The following is a 19,105-nucleotide window of genomic DNA, read 5'->3' as shown; positions in this document are numbered from 1 at the left end:
GTAAATATTTTTAAATTTAAAAATAACTATGGAATTAGTGCTCCTCTCATCTGATGTGTTCAATTCCTTCTGAGAAAGCAAATCACATTATACTGTTATCAGTAAATTATATCTTCCAATACCTACTTCTAAACAATGTGACTTTACATTTTTTCCATGAATCCTCAATGATGAATTCTAGCATGTAGTTAAAATAGCAACGTGTAGGATAACACACTGAAAATAACAGATTGGGAAACTCCATCTCTCCACTACAGCAATGTTTAAGCTGCCAAAATCATCAGAATTAACTTTTCAGAAACTCAGAAATCTGATTTAAAAGCTTAAAACGAGAAGAATGCTTAATAAAGAAACAAGTTGCCAAATTTTGATGAGAGATTTGTGGCATTTTAATTTCCTACCATCCCCCACTCTCTAGTTAGGCAAAGGCCTTAGGCCGTGTTCAATGTGTGATGTTCCTAAGGCCCAAGTTCCTGGTGTGAATTGTCTAAGAAGAGGTAATACGGACCTTGTTGAAAGAAGTCTGATTGAGTGTTTTGACCTACGGGGTGACTCTCCAAGGGTTGGGCTCAGATGCTTGCCCTGTTTCACCTGCCTCAGAACTTTCTCAGGGCTGGAGCTTGACTGTCAAAAGCGTTTAAGACAACTACTCTGGCTGCAGCAGCTTGGAACAAAGGATAACAAACAGGGCAAGCAGGTAACAGATCTAAGAGTCTAGGAAAGAAGAGGCTGGGAAAGGGGGATACAGAGATAAAGGCTTTGAAAAGCTCCCATATATACCAGAGAATATAGAAGGACAATACATGCCCAGGGCTGGATGCATGCTCAGAAGCAACCTTAGAAACCCTAAGCTTTCGCCTCTGGCTCATCTTTAGGCTTGTATGCTCATATAGCAAGGCTATATGAAAAAGGAAAGATCCTAAATCAGTCATTTTTAACCTTAAAGAACTAGAAAAAGAAGAGCAAACAAACCCCAAAATTAACAGAGGAAAGGAAATAAAGACCAGAGCAGAAATAAGTGAAATAGAGAATGGAAAAATAGAATGAAAACAAAGTTATTTCTTTGAAAAAGTCAACAAAGCTGACAAACCTTTAGCTAGAAAAGAGAGAGAAAAGAGAGAAGACTCAAAACTTCTGACAAAGCTATAGAAATCAGAACAGTGTGGTACTGGTATAAGGATAGGCATATAGATCAATAGACGAATTTTCATTGATCTATATGTCTATCCTTATGTCAGTAAAAGAGTCCAGAAATAAAACTAGTACATCTATGGTCAATTAATTTTGAACAAGGACGCCAAGATCACTAAATGGGGAAAGAACAATCTCTTTAACAAACAGGGCTGGGATGACTGGATAGCCACATGCAAGACAACAAAATTCTACAGAATGGGAAAATTTATTTGGAAATCACATACCTTCTAAGGGTCTAGTGTCCAAAATGTGTAAGTTTTACAACTCAACAATAAAAACATAAGTCAATTTTAAAATGGGACAAAGGATCTGAATAGAGACTTCTCCAAAGATCTATAAATAGCCAATAAACACATTAAAAGATGCTTAATATTATTAGTTATCAAGGAAATGCAAATCCCACAATGAGATACCACTTCACAGCCACTAAGATGGCTATAATCAAAATGTCAGATAATACCAAATGTTGGCAAGGATGTGGTGAAATGAGAACCCTTATATACTGCTGGTTGAAATGTAAAATGTAAAATGGTACAGCCACTTTGGAAAATAGCAGTTCCTCAAAAAGTTAAACAGTTACTGTATGATGCAACAATTCCACTCTTGGAATGAAAACAAATGTTCAAATAAATACTTGTGCACTAATATTCACAGCAGCACTGTTCACAATAGCCAAAAAGGGAAAACAAATTAAATGGCCATCAATGGATGGATAAATGGATAAACAAATATAGTATATCCATACAACAAAATGTCATTCAGCTCTAAAAAAGAATGAAATACATGCTACAACATGGATGAGCCTAGAAACATTATGCTAAGTCAAAGAATCAAAGACAAAGGGTCACATATTATACAATTCCATTTATACAACAGATTACATTATGAAAAATAGGTAAATCCACAGAGACAGACAAAAAGTAGATTGGTAGTTTCCAGGGGCTGAGGACAGGAGCAATGAGAAGTGACTGCCTAATGGATATAGTTTCCTTTGGAGGTGATGAAAATGTTTTGGAACTAGATAGCAGTAATGGCTGAACAAAATTGTGATGTACTAACTGCCACCAAATTATACACTCAAATTAGTTAAAATGATGAAATTCCATGTTATATGTATTTTATCACAATTATAATAATTTTAAAAAGGCAAATTGTGGAGTCAGGGAAATCTGAGTTAAGACTCAGCACCACACTTTTGCTCTGTAACCTTGGACAGGTCTTATAAACACATTATGGCTCTGTTTCCTCATCTTAAAAAAGAGGACAACATTACTTACCTCAAAATATGCTAATGAGGATTAAATGAGATAGTATACAGTAATATAATTAAATGGGTATGGCACACAGGTAGAACTGAATGTTAGTACTATAATCACCTATCCATTCTATCTTACGATACTTACTTGTACAGCAAAATTCCAATTCTAATAAAATAAGAAAATCATTAGCTGAAGAGAAAAGACTGAGCATCTCAAGGTGGTAGATCAACATAACTTGGAATGAACCTGAATCTCTAAATGAATTCATGGAGCAGAAACTCTTTGTCCAATTGCCCCTAACCAATCCACACTGGACTGTAACATGAGCAAGTAATAAACTTTTATTATGTTAAACCATTAAGACTTCAGGGTTTACCTATTACAGAAGCTAGTCTTATTTACGTTAACTAGTACATGTACTCAAGAATGGATGTTGGAGAAGGATATAGTTCAGTGGTAGAGTGCCGTGCTTAGCATGTACAAGGTCCTGGGTTCAATCCCCAGTACCTCCTATGAAAGATCAATCAATTAATGTAAAACGATAATATAAAACCTGATTATCTCCCCCCACAAAAAAGAAAAAAAACAAAAAAGAATGGATGCTATCTGTTGGAAAAGGTACTATATTGTCACCAAATAGATTCCAGGACTGGAAAGAAACAGTATGAGTTAATATTTAATGTTGTGAAATATGCCCCCTATATTTGCCCTCCCTCACTTGTTTAATGAAATAAACAATAACTGAAAGTCCCTTTCCCCGATCTTTTAAAAACTTTCAGCTCCCCTTCTGTCCTCACACAAATTAACTGACCACATAAATTCTAGCAAATTGCTGTTGTTTACTGGACATATTACACCAGGAGCTCCTGCATTAACTTGTTCACCCCTAATGCCTATACTTTAAGCCATTAAGTGCATGCAGCTATCAAGAGGAAGAGGAAAACAAGAAATTAGCCAAGACAACAGAAGAGGAGTCCTCAAGGTGAATGCTGGATGCAGCTGCATAGGCTATATGTTGTATGCTGTGGACCTGTGCTTTCCATTTGTTCCCCTCCTCCCTTTGCCCAGTATGGAGACCTTGGACACATGACAGACAGGTTTCAGGCATGCATTTTTATAAGCAGGTTACTTTTTTTATTTGTACTTTACTGTTTTTTAATTTTAATGTTTAAAATTCAGTAAAGTTGTTCTGACTGTATCGTATTTATTAAGACCACCTTCTATTACACTATAGCAAATGATACTATTATGTTATGAAAATGAACACATTCATGTAAGTAAAAAACAGTCAATCTTAAGACAAATACTAATAACAGTACAGGTAGTATCTGCATTTGGCAAATACATGAATGTAGTCTGCAAATTACTACGTTTCACAACTAATAACACAGCTGACACAAGTCTGTAGGTAAAAGCAGGAAAGCAAAGGAGAGAGAGATTTAAGAGCACAAATTTCCTTATCCAACATGACTGTGGAGTTATCAGATACTCTCCGCAGTGCGAGTTAAGATATAGGGTTTTAAGTGTAATATTTTGAGAATCAAAAAATAAATCTTACAAAGGATAGATGAAGAAGTAGTAACAAAAGAGTATACAGTAACAATTTAAAATTTTTATCTTCCATAATAGCAAGTCAATATATACTGTTTATAACCAATCAATGAACAAAAAGCAAAGGTCTATATCTCTGAGACTGCTGTGAGCGCTTACAAGCAAGTTTTCCTTTTCATGCTAAACTTCTGTGTATTGTTTAAATTATTCTCATCTGCATTTTATCTTTTGTAAAAAAAAAAACACACATACAAAAAGATGGAAAAAACCATATTTATTAAATAATACTGTTATTCAGATACAAACAATACCTGATAAATACACAGAGAATACAAATAAAATTTGGCATATTATCCTCTTCTAGAAGACTTTCATTAATATGAATACATACAATACTATAGTGCATAGAAACATGAACTAAGGATCAGGGAATTCATTCCTAATGTTTGAGTAACAGTCTAAAAAGATTAATAGTAATGAAAAAGCAAGAGTAAAATATCTTAATATTTTAAATTGTATTTGAAAATATTTTAAATACGGTTACTTACCAAGATTCTGTGACCCACCAGGTTTATTTTCATTCATTGTACTAGGAAAAATAAGAATAAATAATACAGCCATCTTAACTTTAAAATTTTCAAGTTATCCATTTTAATTAAATTCAGTCCATACATGATTACAAATAAGCTGCATGATCATTTCTCACTCTAGTACTTAATTTCCTCACCTCTCACACATTTAAGACCAGTAGTTCTCATCAAGGGTGGTCAAGTCTGGGGACAGTGTCGAAATTGAAGGTAATGTTTTTTAGTTATCAAAAAGATTAAGATGACTACTGGCATTTAGTAGGAAGAAGCCAGGGGGGATATACCAAGAAAAAAACAGACCTAGACTTTCAAATTTCTAGCTGGTCATTCAAGTAGGTTAAAAAAAAAAACCTACCTACAAATACATTAACCTAGAACTTAAGCCCATTTTACATATAAAGATCAAGTCTTTTTTTTTTCCCCTTGCTATTTTAGGACAAAATGAATTCTTTCTAAACGACAGTTCCTATGTAAGTCAAGGAAATTTGTCTATTTTTTTCATAACTTACCAAGAATTGTTCATTGTTCAGGAAAAATCAACAACAAAACATCATCAATAGCAATGTCATTCATATTTAAGCAGCTTACAAAACAATCCTTTATCAGGCTATATTTGCCGCTGTTGCATCTGCAGGGATTCTATATAAAGCTGCAAACATCTGACTGCTACATTGTATCTTCTAGCACAGTGCTCAAAACTATTTACAGATTGAAAGACATGAGCTGCCTCTGTTTCCTCACTCCCTACTAGCTAACAAATAAAATTATTTGTATTCATTACTGAAATACAACTTTTATTCTAACTGTTCTCCAGAGCCAAAAGATCAACTGGAGGAAGAATAGTATCTTAATAACATTAAAGTTTCACTTTACCAAGGATATGTGAACAGCCTGCTTAAATGTTCGTTATGAGATCCAAGTATGATAACATGTGTAAGCTCTTGGAATTTAAGTGGAAATGGGTAAACATAATAATTAATGCTGCTAGATAAATGTAGCCTCATTTTATAGTTGCAAAACCTATGCTCAGAGAATTTAAATACTTGTACAAGGTCACAGAGCTCATGGGTGGGAATCAACTAACTCATAACTGAGTGACTATGCCACTTCACATGAAAATAATTAAAACACAATAAATAAATATATTAAATATCAAAGAAAGGACAAAGGTACCCTATAAGATTACTATCAAACTGTATCAATGCTTTCTTACAATTTAGAATTCATATTTCATTCTAATTTTAAGAACTGTTTTGGGTTTAACCATTGGTCTTCTCATATTATCATTTTTGTGCTTTCATAGAAAGTCACAGTCCAAGTCTTTTGAATCACTTTTACTCCAAGCCTTCAGTATTTTCTGCTTCTTTCTTACAAAATCATCTGTGCCATAAAGATAGGTATTTCTTAAAAGAATCTGTAAAACAACTGAAGAGCCCCACTTTAAGCAGGCTCTGCAATTAAGTGATCTGGCTTACCTTTCCCATTCCCTCCCCACAACCATTAATGTACAGTTAAAGGAGTCCTCCTTTAGTGTTTCCTGGATTTTTTGTTTGTTTTTTAGAGGTACTGATTATACTCCATAGGCACATATAACAACACTTTTGATGTTTATACATGTTCATGAAATGATTGTGGACTGTCCTACTTGGTCAAAATTGATTGAGGATCACAACTGACTTTAAACATGCTAAGGTATATCAGGGCGTTGGGGCAGGGCCCATCTTAAAACTGATGAAATACAATAAATAGAAAGATAAAATGCCTCTTTTATTAGGACTTCTTTATAATTCAACTTCTGATGATGAATTCAGCATATCACAAACTATACATAGGTAAGAACTCACTGCAGAAAATTCTATAAACTCAGGATAAGAGTACTTAACCTAAACATAAAAGTTTTAACTTACATAGTCAGCATCCCAACAATACAGATTTATATTTGAAATCCAATCTCTTCCAGTTTATAATTCCTTAAGCTTTCTCCTCTGTAGGTGAATTGCAACTACTACTTACTTTTAGACTCACTGTAATTCAGAATAATGACAGCTCCACAGAGGTAACTTGGTTCTAGACTAATTTTTCTTTATAAAGAAAGCACAATTTCTATGCAGCTATGTCTTCCCCTCTTCCCCTTCCCACTACAAGGACCCAAGGCTATCTCTCTTGGTTGGACAACATAATGAAGTTCTGTCTAAATCTTTATAATACATGTACAAGTATGCTATTTAAAGAAGGTACCTGAAGTTTCTTAATTACCAGGCTCAGAATTCTGTATTACACAGTGCTTTCTTATCTTTAAAAATAAATAGAAAATAATACAAATGAACATCAATCTCACATGTCACAAAAAAAGTGGCACAGGAATATGGAAAAGACAATACTAAAAACCCTCCAAGTATCAATGACTACAAGCTGATCGTTAAGAAAGATCTCCAGTGCTATCAGAACATGTACAGGAAAGGTTTTTCCTGTTTACCAATCTAATAAGTACTTCACTCAGTTTTTCAAAGTGTATTAATACACAATATTCCAGATAGACCAATGGAACAAGAATAAAAAACCCAGAAACAGTTCCACACTTTACCAGTTACTTGCTTTACAAAAAAGGCACCTAAGCAATTCAATGAGAAAAAGAGAAATCATTCCAAAGAACGGTGCTGAAAAAAATGGATATCCATACAGAAAACAAATAAACCTTGACTCATACTTTACACCATAAACTAAAATTAATTTGAAGTGGATTATAGATCTTACTATAAAAGCTAAAACTGTAAAAGTTTTAAAAGAAAAATAATGCATTATACTTCATCGAAATTAAAACTTCTACTCAGCAAAAAACACCATTAAGAAAGTGAATTATGCATGTCACACACTGGGAGAAAATATTTGCAAATGATGTGCCTGACAAGACTTGGATCCACAGTACATAGAGAACTCCTAGAATAATATGAAGCAAACAATTCAATAATGAGATGGGCAAAAGACATAAACAGATACTTCATGAAGGAAGATACATGAATAGCCAATAAACACATGAAAAGATGTTCAATATCACTGGTAACTAAGATAATGAACGTTAAAAGGACTATGAAAAACAACTTTACTTTAAACCTGTAATAATGGCTAAGATTAAAAAGACTATCAACACCAAACATTGCAAAGGACATGAAGCAACCAGGGAACTCTCATAAATTGTTGATTAGAATGCAAAATGAAATAATCACTTTGAAAAGTTTTCAAGTTTCTTAAAAGTTAAATATATATACTCATGCATGTAGCCTTTGATGCAGGAATTTCACACCCAGATATTCATCCAAGGGAAGTTAAAACATATACAGATAAAAAATTTTATACAAAAATGTTCATAGCAGCCTTTTTCATGATATTCTAAAACTGGAAGCCTACAAGTCCATCACCAAGGAAGTGCATAAACAAATCGCAGTATATTAATAAAATGCAATACTATTCAGCAATGAAAAGACAGTAAGTGCTGCAAGATGCAACAAAACAGATTAATCTCACAAATATTATGCTGAGTGAAAGAAACTACATCCTATTCTCATCCACATTATTCCATTCATACGAAGTTCTATGACAGATAAAACTAATCCATCATGAAAATTATCAAAACAGTGCTTGTCTCTCAGGTGGGGAGATGACTCGAAGGGACTTAAGTAAACTTTCTGAAATATCCTACTTTTGCTAGGATTATCTAAGTAAGCAACGTTGATACAGAGAAGAAATCTCAATTTCCAACTGAGGTACAGAGCTATAGATACTGACTTCCTAACACAGCATTCCTCCTCTTAATTTTGTAATTTTCAAAGAAATACCACTCTAGGCCCACTTTGTAGCTCAGACTTGATGTTGACTCTTACACACAGCCTTAGCTTTGCTTTGACTCTATCAAAACACTATTTCATTTAAATTTCACCTCAATGCCACCCTTATCCAAATGCTATAAAAAAAATCTATTTTATCCTTTGCCTGGTGAAAAGCCCACTGTGGTTCTTCTGGTCTGCAATTTCTCTCATTGCAATGAATCAATAAACCTAACTTTATCACACTGCAGGTTCCTTATCCCTGGTGGTTTTAGGCTGACTGGAGTAGGATTGTTAAAAGAAAGCAAATGTCACAAAACATTAATAATTGGTGAATATGGATGGATAAAGTGTATACAGGAGTTCCCTTTACTATTCTTATAACCTTCCTCTAAGTTTAAAATTATATCAAAATTAAAAGTTAACCCCCAAATCAGATAATGTTCTAAAGATGTAATAAAAATCATATTTTTGACCGGTTCACATCAGGTTTCTTCCTAATCCACAACACCTGAAAGAAAACTTTTGTTTCTAAATCCTCACTGATGATTGCTTTATTTCAAACAACAGTCTACAAAACACAACTACAGAAAAAAATTCACATATTTTCAGTTGGATTTTTATCATTTGTTTTCTTTCTAGTATATGAATTTTAAGACTTCCTAAGAGGAAGGAGGAAAATAATGCTACGTAAGTATATATCTCAGTAACAGCCTAAATCTTAACAATACTCTTGGTCTTAGAAATAATATCCAAGTATTCCCCCTTTCCTTGAGAAATCATTAACAACTTGATGAAGAGCTCCAGTATGGCACTGTCAAGAGCTATTCTGAGTCTTCTGCACTACTTACCTCCACTTGCTCAGTCAGTGACACTCAGTTTGATATGCCTTCCTTCAAAAAGTGGAGCCTGATTTCCTTCTCCCTGATTATGGCCCTGCTTAGTAACATCCACCAAAAAGCCTGGCAGAAATGACAATGTGTAACTAGGTCATAAAAGGCATTATGACGTCCTCCTTGCTCTCTGTCATGGATCACCTGCACTGCAGGAAGCTGGCTGCTGTGCCATAAGGACTTTAAAGATGCTCCCTGGACAGGTCCACTTCGCAAAGAACTGAGGCATTTACCCACAGCCATGTGAATGAGCCATTTTAGAAGTAAATCATTCAGCACCACTCAGGCCTTCACATGACTGCAGCCTCTCTGACAGTCTGAGAGCAACTTCATGGGAGACCCTAAGTCAGAACCACCCAGCTATGCTGCTTCTGAATTTCTTATCCACAGAAACTGTCAGATAATAAATGTTTGTTGTTTAAAGAATCAAGTTTTGGAGTGATTTGTTATACAGCAATAGATAACTAATACAATAAAGTTAAGCCAGAACTCCCTCTCATTCTAACTGGGTGGCTGGTCTAACAGTTTTTGGTGGGATCTTTAGGATTTTTAGTATGTAAGATCATGTCACATGCAAACAGACAATTTTACTTACTCCTTTCTGATATGGATGCCTTTTCTTTCTTTCTCTTGCCTGATTGCTCTGGTTAGGACTTCTAGTACTATGCTGAATAGGAGTGGTGAGAGTAGGCACCCTTGTCTTGATCCCAACCTTTCACCATTGAGTATGTTAGCTGTGGGCTTGTCATGGTACAACCTTTATGATATTGAGATATATTCTTTCTATACACAATTTGTTGAGAATTTTTACCGTGAAAGGATTTTGTTAAACACTTTTGAGTATGCAACTTTTGAGATGATTAATTTTTTTCTCCTTCTATTAGGGTGATGTGTCACATTTGCTGATTTGCATATATTGATCCATCTGTGCATACAGGGATGAATCCCACATGATGATAATATATGATCCTTTTCATGGGCTGAATTCAGTTTGCTAGTGATTTGCTGACAATTTTTGCATCTACATTCATCAGGGATATTGGCCTATAGTTTTCTTTTCCTGTAGTGTCCTTATCTGGCTTTGATATCAGGGTAATGCTGGCCTCAAAAAATGAGCTTGGGAGTTGAACACTTTTTAGAAAAGAAATACAATATGGCCAACAAGCAAATGAAAGAAGGAATGGTGGAAAATTCACAAAAACGTAGAGATTAAACAGCACAATATTTAATAAGCAAAAGAGTGAAGAAACCACAAGGGAAATTAGAAAATACTCAGAGATGAATGAAAATAAAAATACAACATGCTAAACTATGGTATACAGCAAAAAGTGATCAGAGGGAAATTTATAGCTGTAAATGCAGACATTAAAAAAGAAGATCCCAAAACAATAACCTAACTTTATACCTGAAGGAACTAGAAAAAAAGCAAACTGAAACCAAACCTAGTAAAAGGAAAGAATTCATAAAGACTAGAGAAGAGAAAATGTGAATAGGAAAACAATGGAGAATAAAATCAAAAGTTGGTTCTTCAAAAAGATCAACAAAATTGACTAACCCTTAGACAAGCCATTTGACAAAATCCAACACTTGTTCATGATAAAAACACTAATCAATCTAGGAATAGAGAGGAACTTCCTCAGCATGATAAAGAGCATCTGTGAAAAACCCATGGTTAACATCAAACTCAATGGTGAAAAAACGAAAGCCTCCCACATAAGATCTGGAGCAAAACAATGTGCACTCTTACCACATCTACTCAACATTGTATGAGAAGTTCTAGCCAGAATAATCAGGCAAGAAAATAAATAAAAGGCTTCGAAATTGAAAGCAAGAAGTAGCTTTATTTGCAGAAGACATACTCTTACATAATATATATAATATATAATATATATATATAATAATATATATAATCTTACATAATCTTAATCTTCATAGGAAATCCTAATGAATTCATAAAATACTGTTAGAGCTAATAAATTCAGCAAAGTCATAGAACATAAGGTCAAGACAAAAAAAATCAGCAAAATACCTATATAATAGCAAAGAACAATCCATAAATGAAATCAAGAAATCAATTCCATTTACAATACCATCAAAAAGAATGAACTACTTAGGAAGAGATGTAACAAAGAGGTGCAAGATTTGTACACTGAAAGCCACTAAAAACTGCAAAAAGAAATTAAAAAACCAAAATACATGGAAGGAACTCTCTGTTCATAGTTGGAAGACTTAATATTGTAAAGATGGCAATACTCCCCAAAGCTATCTACAGATTCGATTCAATCCCTATCAAAACCCAAGGGCCATTTTTGTAAAAATGGAAAGCCTGATCCTAAAATTCAATCAAAATTACAAGGGACCTCGAATAGTCAAAACAATGCAGAAAAGAAAAAGCTGAAAGAGTCACACTTCCCAGTTTGAAAACTTACTACAAAACTAGAGTAATCAAAGAAAGCTCCTAATGGTATAAAGATAAACACAGAAATAGAAAAGAAGTTATGAGTCAAGAAATAAACCCATGTATCTATGATCAATTAATTTTTAACAAGAATGTAAAAACTGTTCAATGTGGAAAGAACAGTCACCTCAACAAAAGGTGCTGGGACAACCAGGCAGCCACATGCAAAGGAATGGAGTTGGGCGTCTACCTTGCACTATATACAAAAATTAATTAAAAAAGGATCCAGGACTGAGTATGCAAGAGCCAAAACTATAAAAATCTTATAAGAAAACATAGGATTAAATAAATCTTCATGACCTTGGATAAATTCATAGAGACAGAAAGCAGATTTGCGGTTTCCAGGGATGTGGAAATAGGAAGTGCAAAGTGACTGCCTAATAGGTATGAGTTTTCCTTTCGGGGTGATGAAAATGTTTTGGAACTAGATAGAAATGATGGCTGCACAACACTGTGCATGTACTAAATGTCACTGAATTGCACACTTTAAAATGGTTAATTTCATGAACGTGAACTTTTTTTCCACAAAAAAGTTAAATGTACACCTTCCATATGATGCAACCAAGAAAAAGAAAGGCATATGTCCATTGTACACAAATGTGCATGGCTGCTTTATCTATAATAGCAAAAAACTAAAAACAACCTAAATGTCCATCAAGAACTGACAAAACAAACTATGGAATATTCATATAGTGAAATACATTTACTAAAACTCATTGAACTGTACTTCTAAAATGGGTGCATTTTATTCTATATAATTATATCACTAGACAGATATTCAAAAGTTAATAACCTTCATTAAAAAATAAAAATATCTATTTAAATTGAAAAGAAAACCAGCATTTGAGAAACTTGTAAGTTGCCCCTCCAACCTAAGAAAAAAAGCTGGAAAGACTGAAAAATCAATGCTTCTTGGATCCGTAATATGAAATTAACACACACTGTAAGTCAACTATACTTAAAAAAACAAAAACAAACAACAAAAACAACTAATAGAACTGCAAAGAGAAACGGATGAATCCACTCCCACAGTTGGAGATTTCAACAACTCTCTATCAGAAATGGGCAGATCCAGAAGATAGAAAATCAGCAAGGACACAGTTGAATTCAACAACATCATCAATCAACTGGATGTAATAATCTACTTCATCCAACAACAGCAGAATACATTCCTCTCAAGTTTCCCAGGCAACATTCACCAAGATAGACCACATTCTGGGCCATAAAACAGATCTTAACAAATTTAAAGGAATAACAATCATACACTGTCTGCTCCTAGACTAGAATTAAACTAGAAACCAGTAACAGAAAGATAACTGGAAAATCCCAAAATACATAGAGATTAAACACGCTTTTAAGTAACACAAATGTCAAAGAATCAACCTCAAGAGAAAATACAAAATATTTTGAACTAAAAAAAATGAAAAAAACAAGTTATCAAAATTTGAGGGATGCTGTGGAAGTAATGCTTAGGGGCAAATTTATAGCATTAAATGCATAAGAAAAGATCTGAAATCAATTATCTAAGTTTCTATTTTAGGAAACTAGAAAAAGAGCAAATTAAATCCAACAAGGATTAGAGCAGAAATCAATGAAAATTAAAATAAGAAATCGATAGAGAAAATCAACAAAACCAAAAGCTGGTTCCTTGGAAAGACCAAAAAGATCAGGAAGCCTCCAGGCAGGCTAAGAAAAAATGAGAAAGGACATGAATTATTAATACCAGAAATGAAAAAAGTGGTATCACAACATATCCTACAGACATTAAAAGTATACTAAAGCAATACTATGAACAACTCTGCCCACAAATTTGATAATCTAGATAAAAAGGACCAGTTTCCTGAAGGATACAATTTTTTGCCAAAACTAACACAATAAAAAACAATCTGAATTGACCAGTATCAAAGATATGGAATCAATAATTAACAGCCTTTTAAAACAGATATCACCAGACCAAGATGGGTTCACTGGTAAATCCTAACAAACATTTAAGGAAGAAATTATACCGATTCTCTACAATCTCTTGAGAAGACAGATGCAGAGGGAATACTTCCTAACTCATTCCATTAGGCCAGCATTCCTCTAATACTGAAACCAAAGACATCACAGGAAAATTACAGACCAGTATCTTTCATGAACATAAATGCCACAACAAAATAATAGCAAATCAAATTCAACATTTTATAAAAAGAATTATACACAACCAAGCACGATTTATTTATTATGCAATCATGCATTATCTGTTATGCATACCTGCGTAACATTATGCAAACCTGTTATGAAAATTATGCATACCTGTTATGAAATCATGTTGGTATTTACCCAAAGGTGGTAAAAACTTAAGTCTACCTCAAAACCTTCTCATGGATATTTACAGCATTTTTATTCACAATTGCCAAAACCTGGAAGCAATTATGATGTCCTTCATAGATGAACACATAAATAAACTATACATCCAGACAATGGAATATTATCCAATGCTAATGCTAAGAGGGAAAAAAAAAAAAGCTATCAAGCCATGAAAAAACATGGAAGAAACTTAAATGCATATTACTAAGTTAAAGAAGCCAAATAGAAAGGCTACATACTATACAATTCCAACTATATAATATTCTGGAAAAGGCAAAACTATGGAGACAATAAAAAGATCACCAGTTACAAAGGGCAGAGGAGGGATGAATAGGTGGAGCAGAGGAATTTTAAAACAGTGAAAACACTGTTAGGACATCACACCCATAGAATGTACACCAAGAGTGAACCATAATTTAAATTTAGACTTTGAGTGATTATCATGTGTCAATGTAAGTTCATCAATTGTAACAAATGTATCACTCTAGTGGGGGATGTTGATAATGGGAGAGGCTACGCATGTGTTGGGGTAGCAGTACGTTGGAAATCTCTATTATGTTCTCCTCAATTTTGCTGTAAACCTAAAACTGCTCTAAAAAATAGTTTTTAAAAAAGGAAAAGCAATAAAATTATAAGTTTACACTGACTTATTTTATAACTAGTCCTCTGGCAATAGGTTTTTCCCTCCCTCTCTAGGTTTTGGCTCCCTATGTCCGTTGTTCACATTTCTTCATCATTCTATTGTCATCTCAGCACCTTACCAGCTTGGTTCCCAATAGTCTCTTGGTATTCCAACTCCAAAACTCAGAAAGAAATACTGTGAATACTCTAGCCTGCATCAGATATTCAGCTCTGATTCAAATACCTGGTACAACTTTGGCTGGAGAAGGTATGAAGGATGAGAACATATCAGGATCACATGCTCCTTGGTCCAAACCCTTACTCACTGGTCCTTAGAATGATATGCTTACAACACTGACAGGTTTCTAAAAAGGTTGTGGGCAAGGAAATCAGGTAACAGTCTTAACTGTTCTAATTGAAAAGGCAAACTTCTGTTTTTAATTTCCCGATATTTTCTTAATTTAGAATTGAATTAATGTAGAAGTCAACATTCATGTAAAAATAAGGTTAATTTTGTTACAACATTATTTTTAACTTACACTTAACATATATTATTTAATAGTAAAAATAAATACTGCACAGGAGGAAATTAAATGCAAAAAAAAGCCACGAACTTTTTTTTTAAGTAATAAATCTTTCAGTGCCTCAGTTTCTTCACCTTAATATAGGGATAATAATAAAATGGCTATAAAGGTTAAGTAAAGATTTTATGTGTAAAGCATTTGAAGTTCTGTGAATATCAGCAAATACTAATCTTTTTTTCTCATATGAAATGTCTTCTGAGCCTCACAATTCCAATACTTATTTTTCCATATTCTGTGAAATTTACAAACTATGTATCACTAAAATCTCTCTACTAAGCTGCATAGAAGTATATTCTATCATCTTTTAATTTTTAACTTTTTCAGCTTAATAAGATATAATGTGTTAAACTGTTAAAATAACAAGCACTTGAACATACACAGTTTCAGATACTCACTGTTCTGCACCTAGATTTGCAAATACAAAGACAAAGAGGACAAGAGCTCTCAGTCTAGTGCTAGTTTGTTTACAATTAAACTGCACTGAGGAAGAAGCAGTCGGCTTGGGGAAGTCTTGGAACGGTATCTGAAACCCACTTGGTAAAGATTTAAGGAGAAATAAAAAAGGTCAATGGCTAAGCATGCATAAATATAATAGAGAATAGATCTGGAGAATTGTAGTAGTATGACAAACATTACAGGCTGGAAAATGGTGGAATATTATGAAGATGATTCTTGAACACAAGTTGGAACCAGACTGAGAAGGGCTTTGTGAAAAAGAGAAAGAAAGAAAGAAGGAAAGAAAGAGCAAAGAAATTTGAATTATACACGGTAGACAATGGGAAGTCATCAGAGATTTTTATGGAGCAATATTTGGAGAGACTGCAGAGAGGCAGGAAGCATTATAATCAGTCAGTTAACCAATAAGAGGTATAAACTTTCTAACTAAACCTAGTTTCTGACCCTAGCTGAAACATTAGCGTGTGAAAACATGACTGAACCCCCCTCAGCCTCCATTTTCTTACCTGAAATTACCAGTATGTATCACAGTGTTGTGACAATTAATGAAATAATGTACATAATAGTTTGCACAATGCTTAGTAACTCAAGAGGAGATATATGTATCATTTACTATGTGCCACATACTAGTCTAACGTTTTTGTATGTACTGATTCATTTTATTCTCACAATCCTACAAGATAGGTATAGTTCAGGGAATTAAAACACTGAAAGGTTAAGCAACTTGCTTAGAGTCACACAGCCACCAAGTGTGGCTAATGAAGCAGAAGTTCGTTAGCAGGGATGGGAGAGTAGGAGTGGCCAGCACTGGATGAAGGAATGTCTATTTTGAATATTATTAACTTCTACTTTAAAAAAAAAAATTCATACAGTTATATGGTATGATAACCTGGTGTTAAAATCTTAAGAGAAACATAAAATATCTTATCCTATAAAGCAGCACAAAATTAGTCCGAGAGTTTTCAATAAGGCAAGATATAAAACTTCTACACATTTGAATGCTCACTTGTATTTTACAGGTAGGGTACACATTTAATTTATTCCAGAAGGCATGACTTTGTTAGGAGGTTAGATAGAGCTTGATATTTAAGGTAGTTAGTCATTATTAGTAAATATAACAAAAACCAAACAAAACAAAGGCATCAAAAAATCAAAACAAAGAAAACCCGACGCTGGAAACATTAGTAGAGTACTTTCAAAATGACTCCACAATAACCTAGCTGGCCAATGAATGAAAGGGGTGAAAAGGCAGGTCTGTTGTTAGCAAACTAAGACCCTTGTGAAAACCGCTGTTACTATAGCCAGTTTAAATAAGCAAGAGTCTCGGATTTTTGCGGCACAGGAAAAATGTCAACCGTGAAAGAAAAATATCCGGGTTTTGAATACAAAGGATACTCAGATTTCAGTTTAAATCCCCACCAGGCATTTCAAGGACTGTCAATTCCCTGCGGTCCAGAGTAATAAAATCTACTCCGAGTAGGAACTCGGAGCCACGAAGAGCATCTCTTCATTCTAAACCTGCTCCCAACCTTCCACCTTTAATAAAGAAAGATTCTTTTGCTTATGGTAACGCTTTCGCAGTAACTGTTGAAGCGTCAGCATTCCAACCGAACTGGCGGAAATACTCAACTACGATTACCAGAAAGTTTAACAACGTTTAACCTTGGGGGCGGTCGGGCCTCCAAACCCCCAATACTCAAGAGTTAGCTTCTGAGCGCCTACCGTCGGGAGCGCTGGCCCGGGAGAGGCTCCCCCCGCCCAGACTTCCCAAAGTCCCCATGTCCGGCCCCTCCACCCGACCCCCGCAAAGGCACACCGAGGCCCAGGTATCCTGTCCCGCCTCCCAGTCTCATCCAACGATCCTGCTTCTTTCCCTGTAACACTCCGTTTCTTCTCGTTACCCATCCACTCACCGAGGCGCGCTGGGCAGAAGTTCCAGGGCGGCCGCGTCACTTTTCCCTTCCCGCGCAGCGCCACACGCCATCCGCGAGCTGCCCCATGCAACGGCCCACACGATTCAAACTCGCCCACTTCCGCCCGCAACCCGGAAGGGGCGCTCAGCCCCGCCCGCTGGACGCGGCGACGCGGGAGGTGGGGGAGAGCGAGGTGCGCTGCTGCCCTTTACACGCCCCTGGGTTCTCTCTCTGCTGTATGCTCTTCGCTTTAGTTTCTTTTGTCCCTCTCCTCACATAGGTCCACAGAGAAGTGCGGGCGCGGGTTTGGTTTCTGCCCGGTGGCTCATGAGAGGATCCTCTTGTTTGTGAGATGGATTGAGACTTACTGAATTTTCATCCCTTCAAGGAAAGGAGAGAATAAAAGCACGAACCGAGCCCGGACGTTCTTACCCCTCCCCTGGTCCTCGCGTAAACACCAGACACTGCCAGGAGCAAAGAACAAGCCGTCCACAGACTTAGTACGGGGTTCCCTGGGCCTCCTTGGACCTGTCCGGGCACAGTCAGGACTTTTAACCTCTTTCTCTCCCCTGTTTGAGAAAGACAAAATGCCAAGTGCAGCCATCACACTTTTTCCAGCCACAAATTGAAAATAAGTGGTTGTAAAAGTTCCTGGTGCCAAGTAATATTTATGAGGTTAAGTGTTAGAAAGTGACTTTTTTTCTCCTCTGATAGACAATTTTACAAGATTACTACGTAGTTGTCCTGTGAGATTCTTGGGACAACAGTGTAATTTTCCTTTACTAAGGACCAATATATACTCAATACCAAAAATCTCAAACTTCTTAAGGTATACATCTGGAAACTTTAAGAAAGGAAGGACTGAACATGTTCTTAGGCAAAAAAGGAAAAAAAAAAAGGAAACTATACAACTCTGATCTTGAGGTTGCCACCAGATCATCCTCACATCTAATAGCATTGATTTATCTAAACTTATCAGTAAGCCCCGATAGAACACCTTCAGTTTCCATCAAAACTGCGATTTGAAAGGCTTCTAGATTTCTAGGAATTTATAGTATAGATAATCTGACATAAAGGGATGTAAAGCTTTTGACTGATGAGCTGTTTTGAACTGTAAAATAGGATAACTTATGACAGTATCTGATATACTTAGTATCTGATATACTGACGCTGTGCAGGCATGAAAAATAATGATGTAAAGCAGTGGGTACTCACATGAAATAATGAAAAAAATCAGCTTCAAAGGACTATATATAATATCATTTCAAAGTGTGTGTCCCTGAATGGCACACAAAGTTTCTGTATGAATGCAAAGACTAAAAAGTTATCTGTGGGAGTCATACTGGTGAATGGGGATGGGAAGAAACTTTTTAATCTTTTGCTTTATGACCAGTTGAATTTCTAAAATAATAAGCATGT

At 35.2% G+C, this 19,105-nt stretch overlaps 1 protein-coding gene across 5 annotated transcripts in view; it reads right to left on the bottom strand.

Moving 5' to 3' along the window:
• Positions 1 to 18,212, bottom strand: part of G2E3 (G2/M-phase specific E3 ubiquitin protein ligase) — a 51,695-nt gene extending 33,483 nt beyond the window's left edge. For 2 of the 5 annotated variants that reach the window (XM_032481813.1, XM_032481814.1), the window contains exons 1-2: positions 17,687 to 18,212; positions 4,553 to 4,593 (exon numbers count right to left, since the gene is read on the bottom strand). In XM_032481813.1, the coding sequence (XP_032337704.1) occupies positions 4,553 to 4,593; positions 17,687 to 17,757 (112 nt within the window). In that variant the 5' untranslated portion in view covers positions 17,758 to 18,212. The remainder of the gene's footprint in view (positions 1 to 4,552; positions 4,594 to 17,686) is intronic. The other 3 variants (XM_006191251.3, XM_032481816.1, XM_032481815.1) reach the window with 2 other exon arrangements.
• Between the last annotated feature and the right edge of the window lie 893 nt (positions 18,213 to 19,105).

The sequence above is a fragment of the Camelus ferus genome, chromosome 6, assembly GCF_009834535.1.
Source record: "Camelus ferus isolate YT-003-E chromosome 6, BCGSAC_Cfer_1.0, whole genome shotgun sequence".
Lineage (NCBI taxonomy): Eukaryota > Metazoa > Chordata > Mammalia > Artiodactyla > Camelidae > Camelus > Camelus ferus.
The sequence above is the reverse complement of the archived record's forward strand: the minus strand, read 5'-3'. Positions and strand labels throughout refer to the sequence as shown.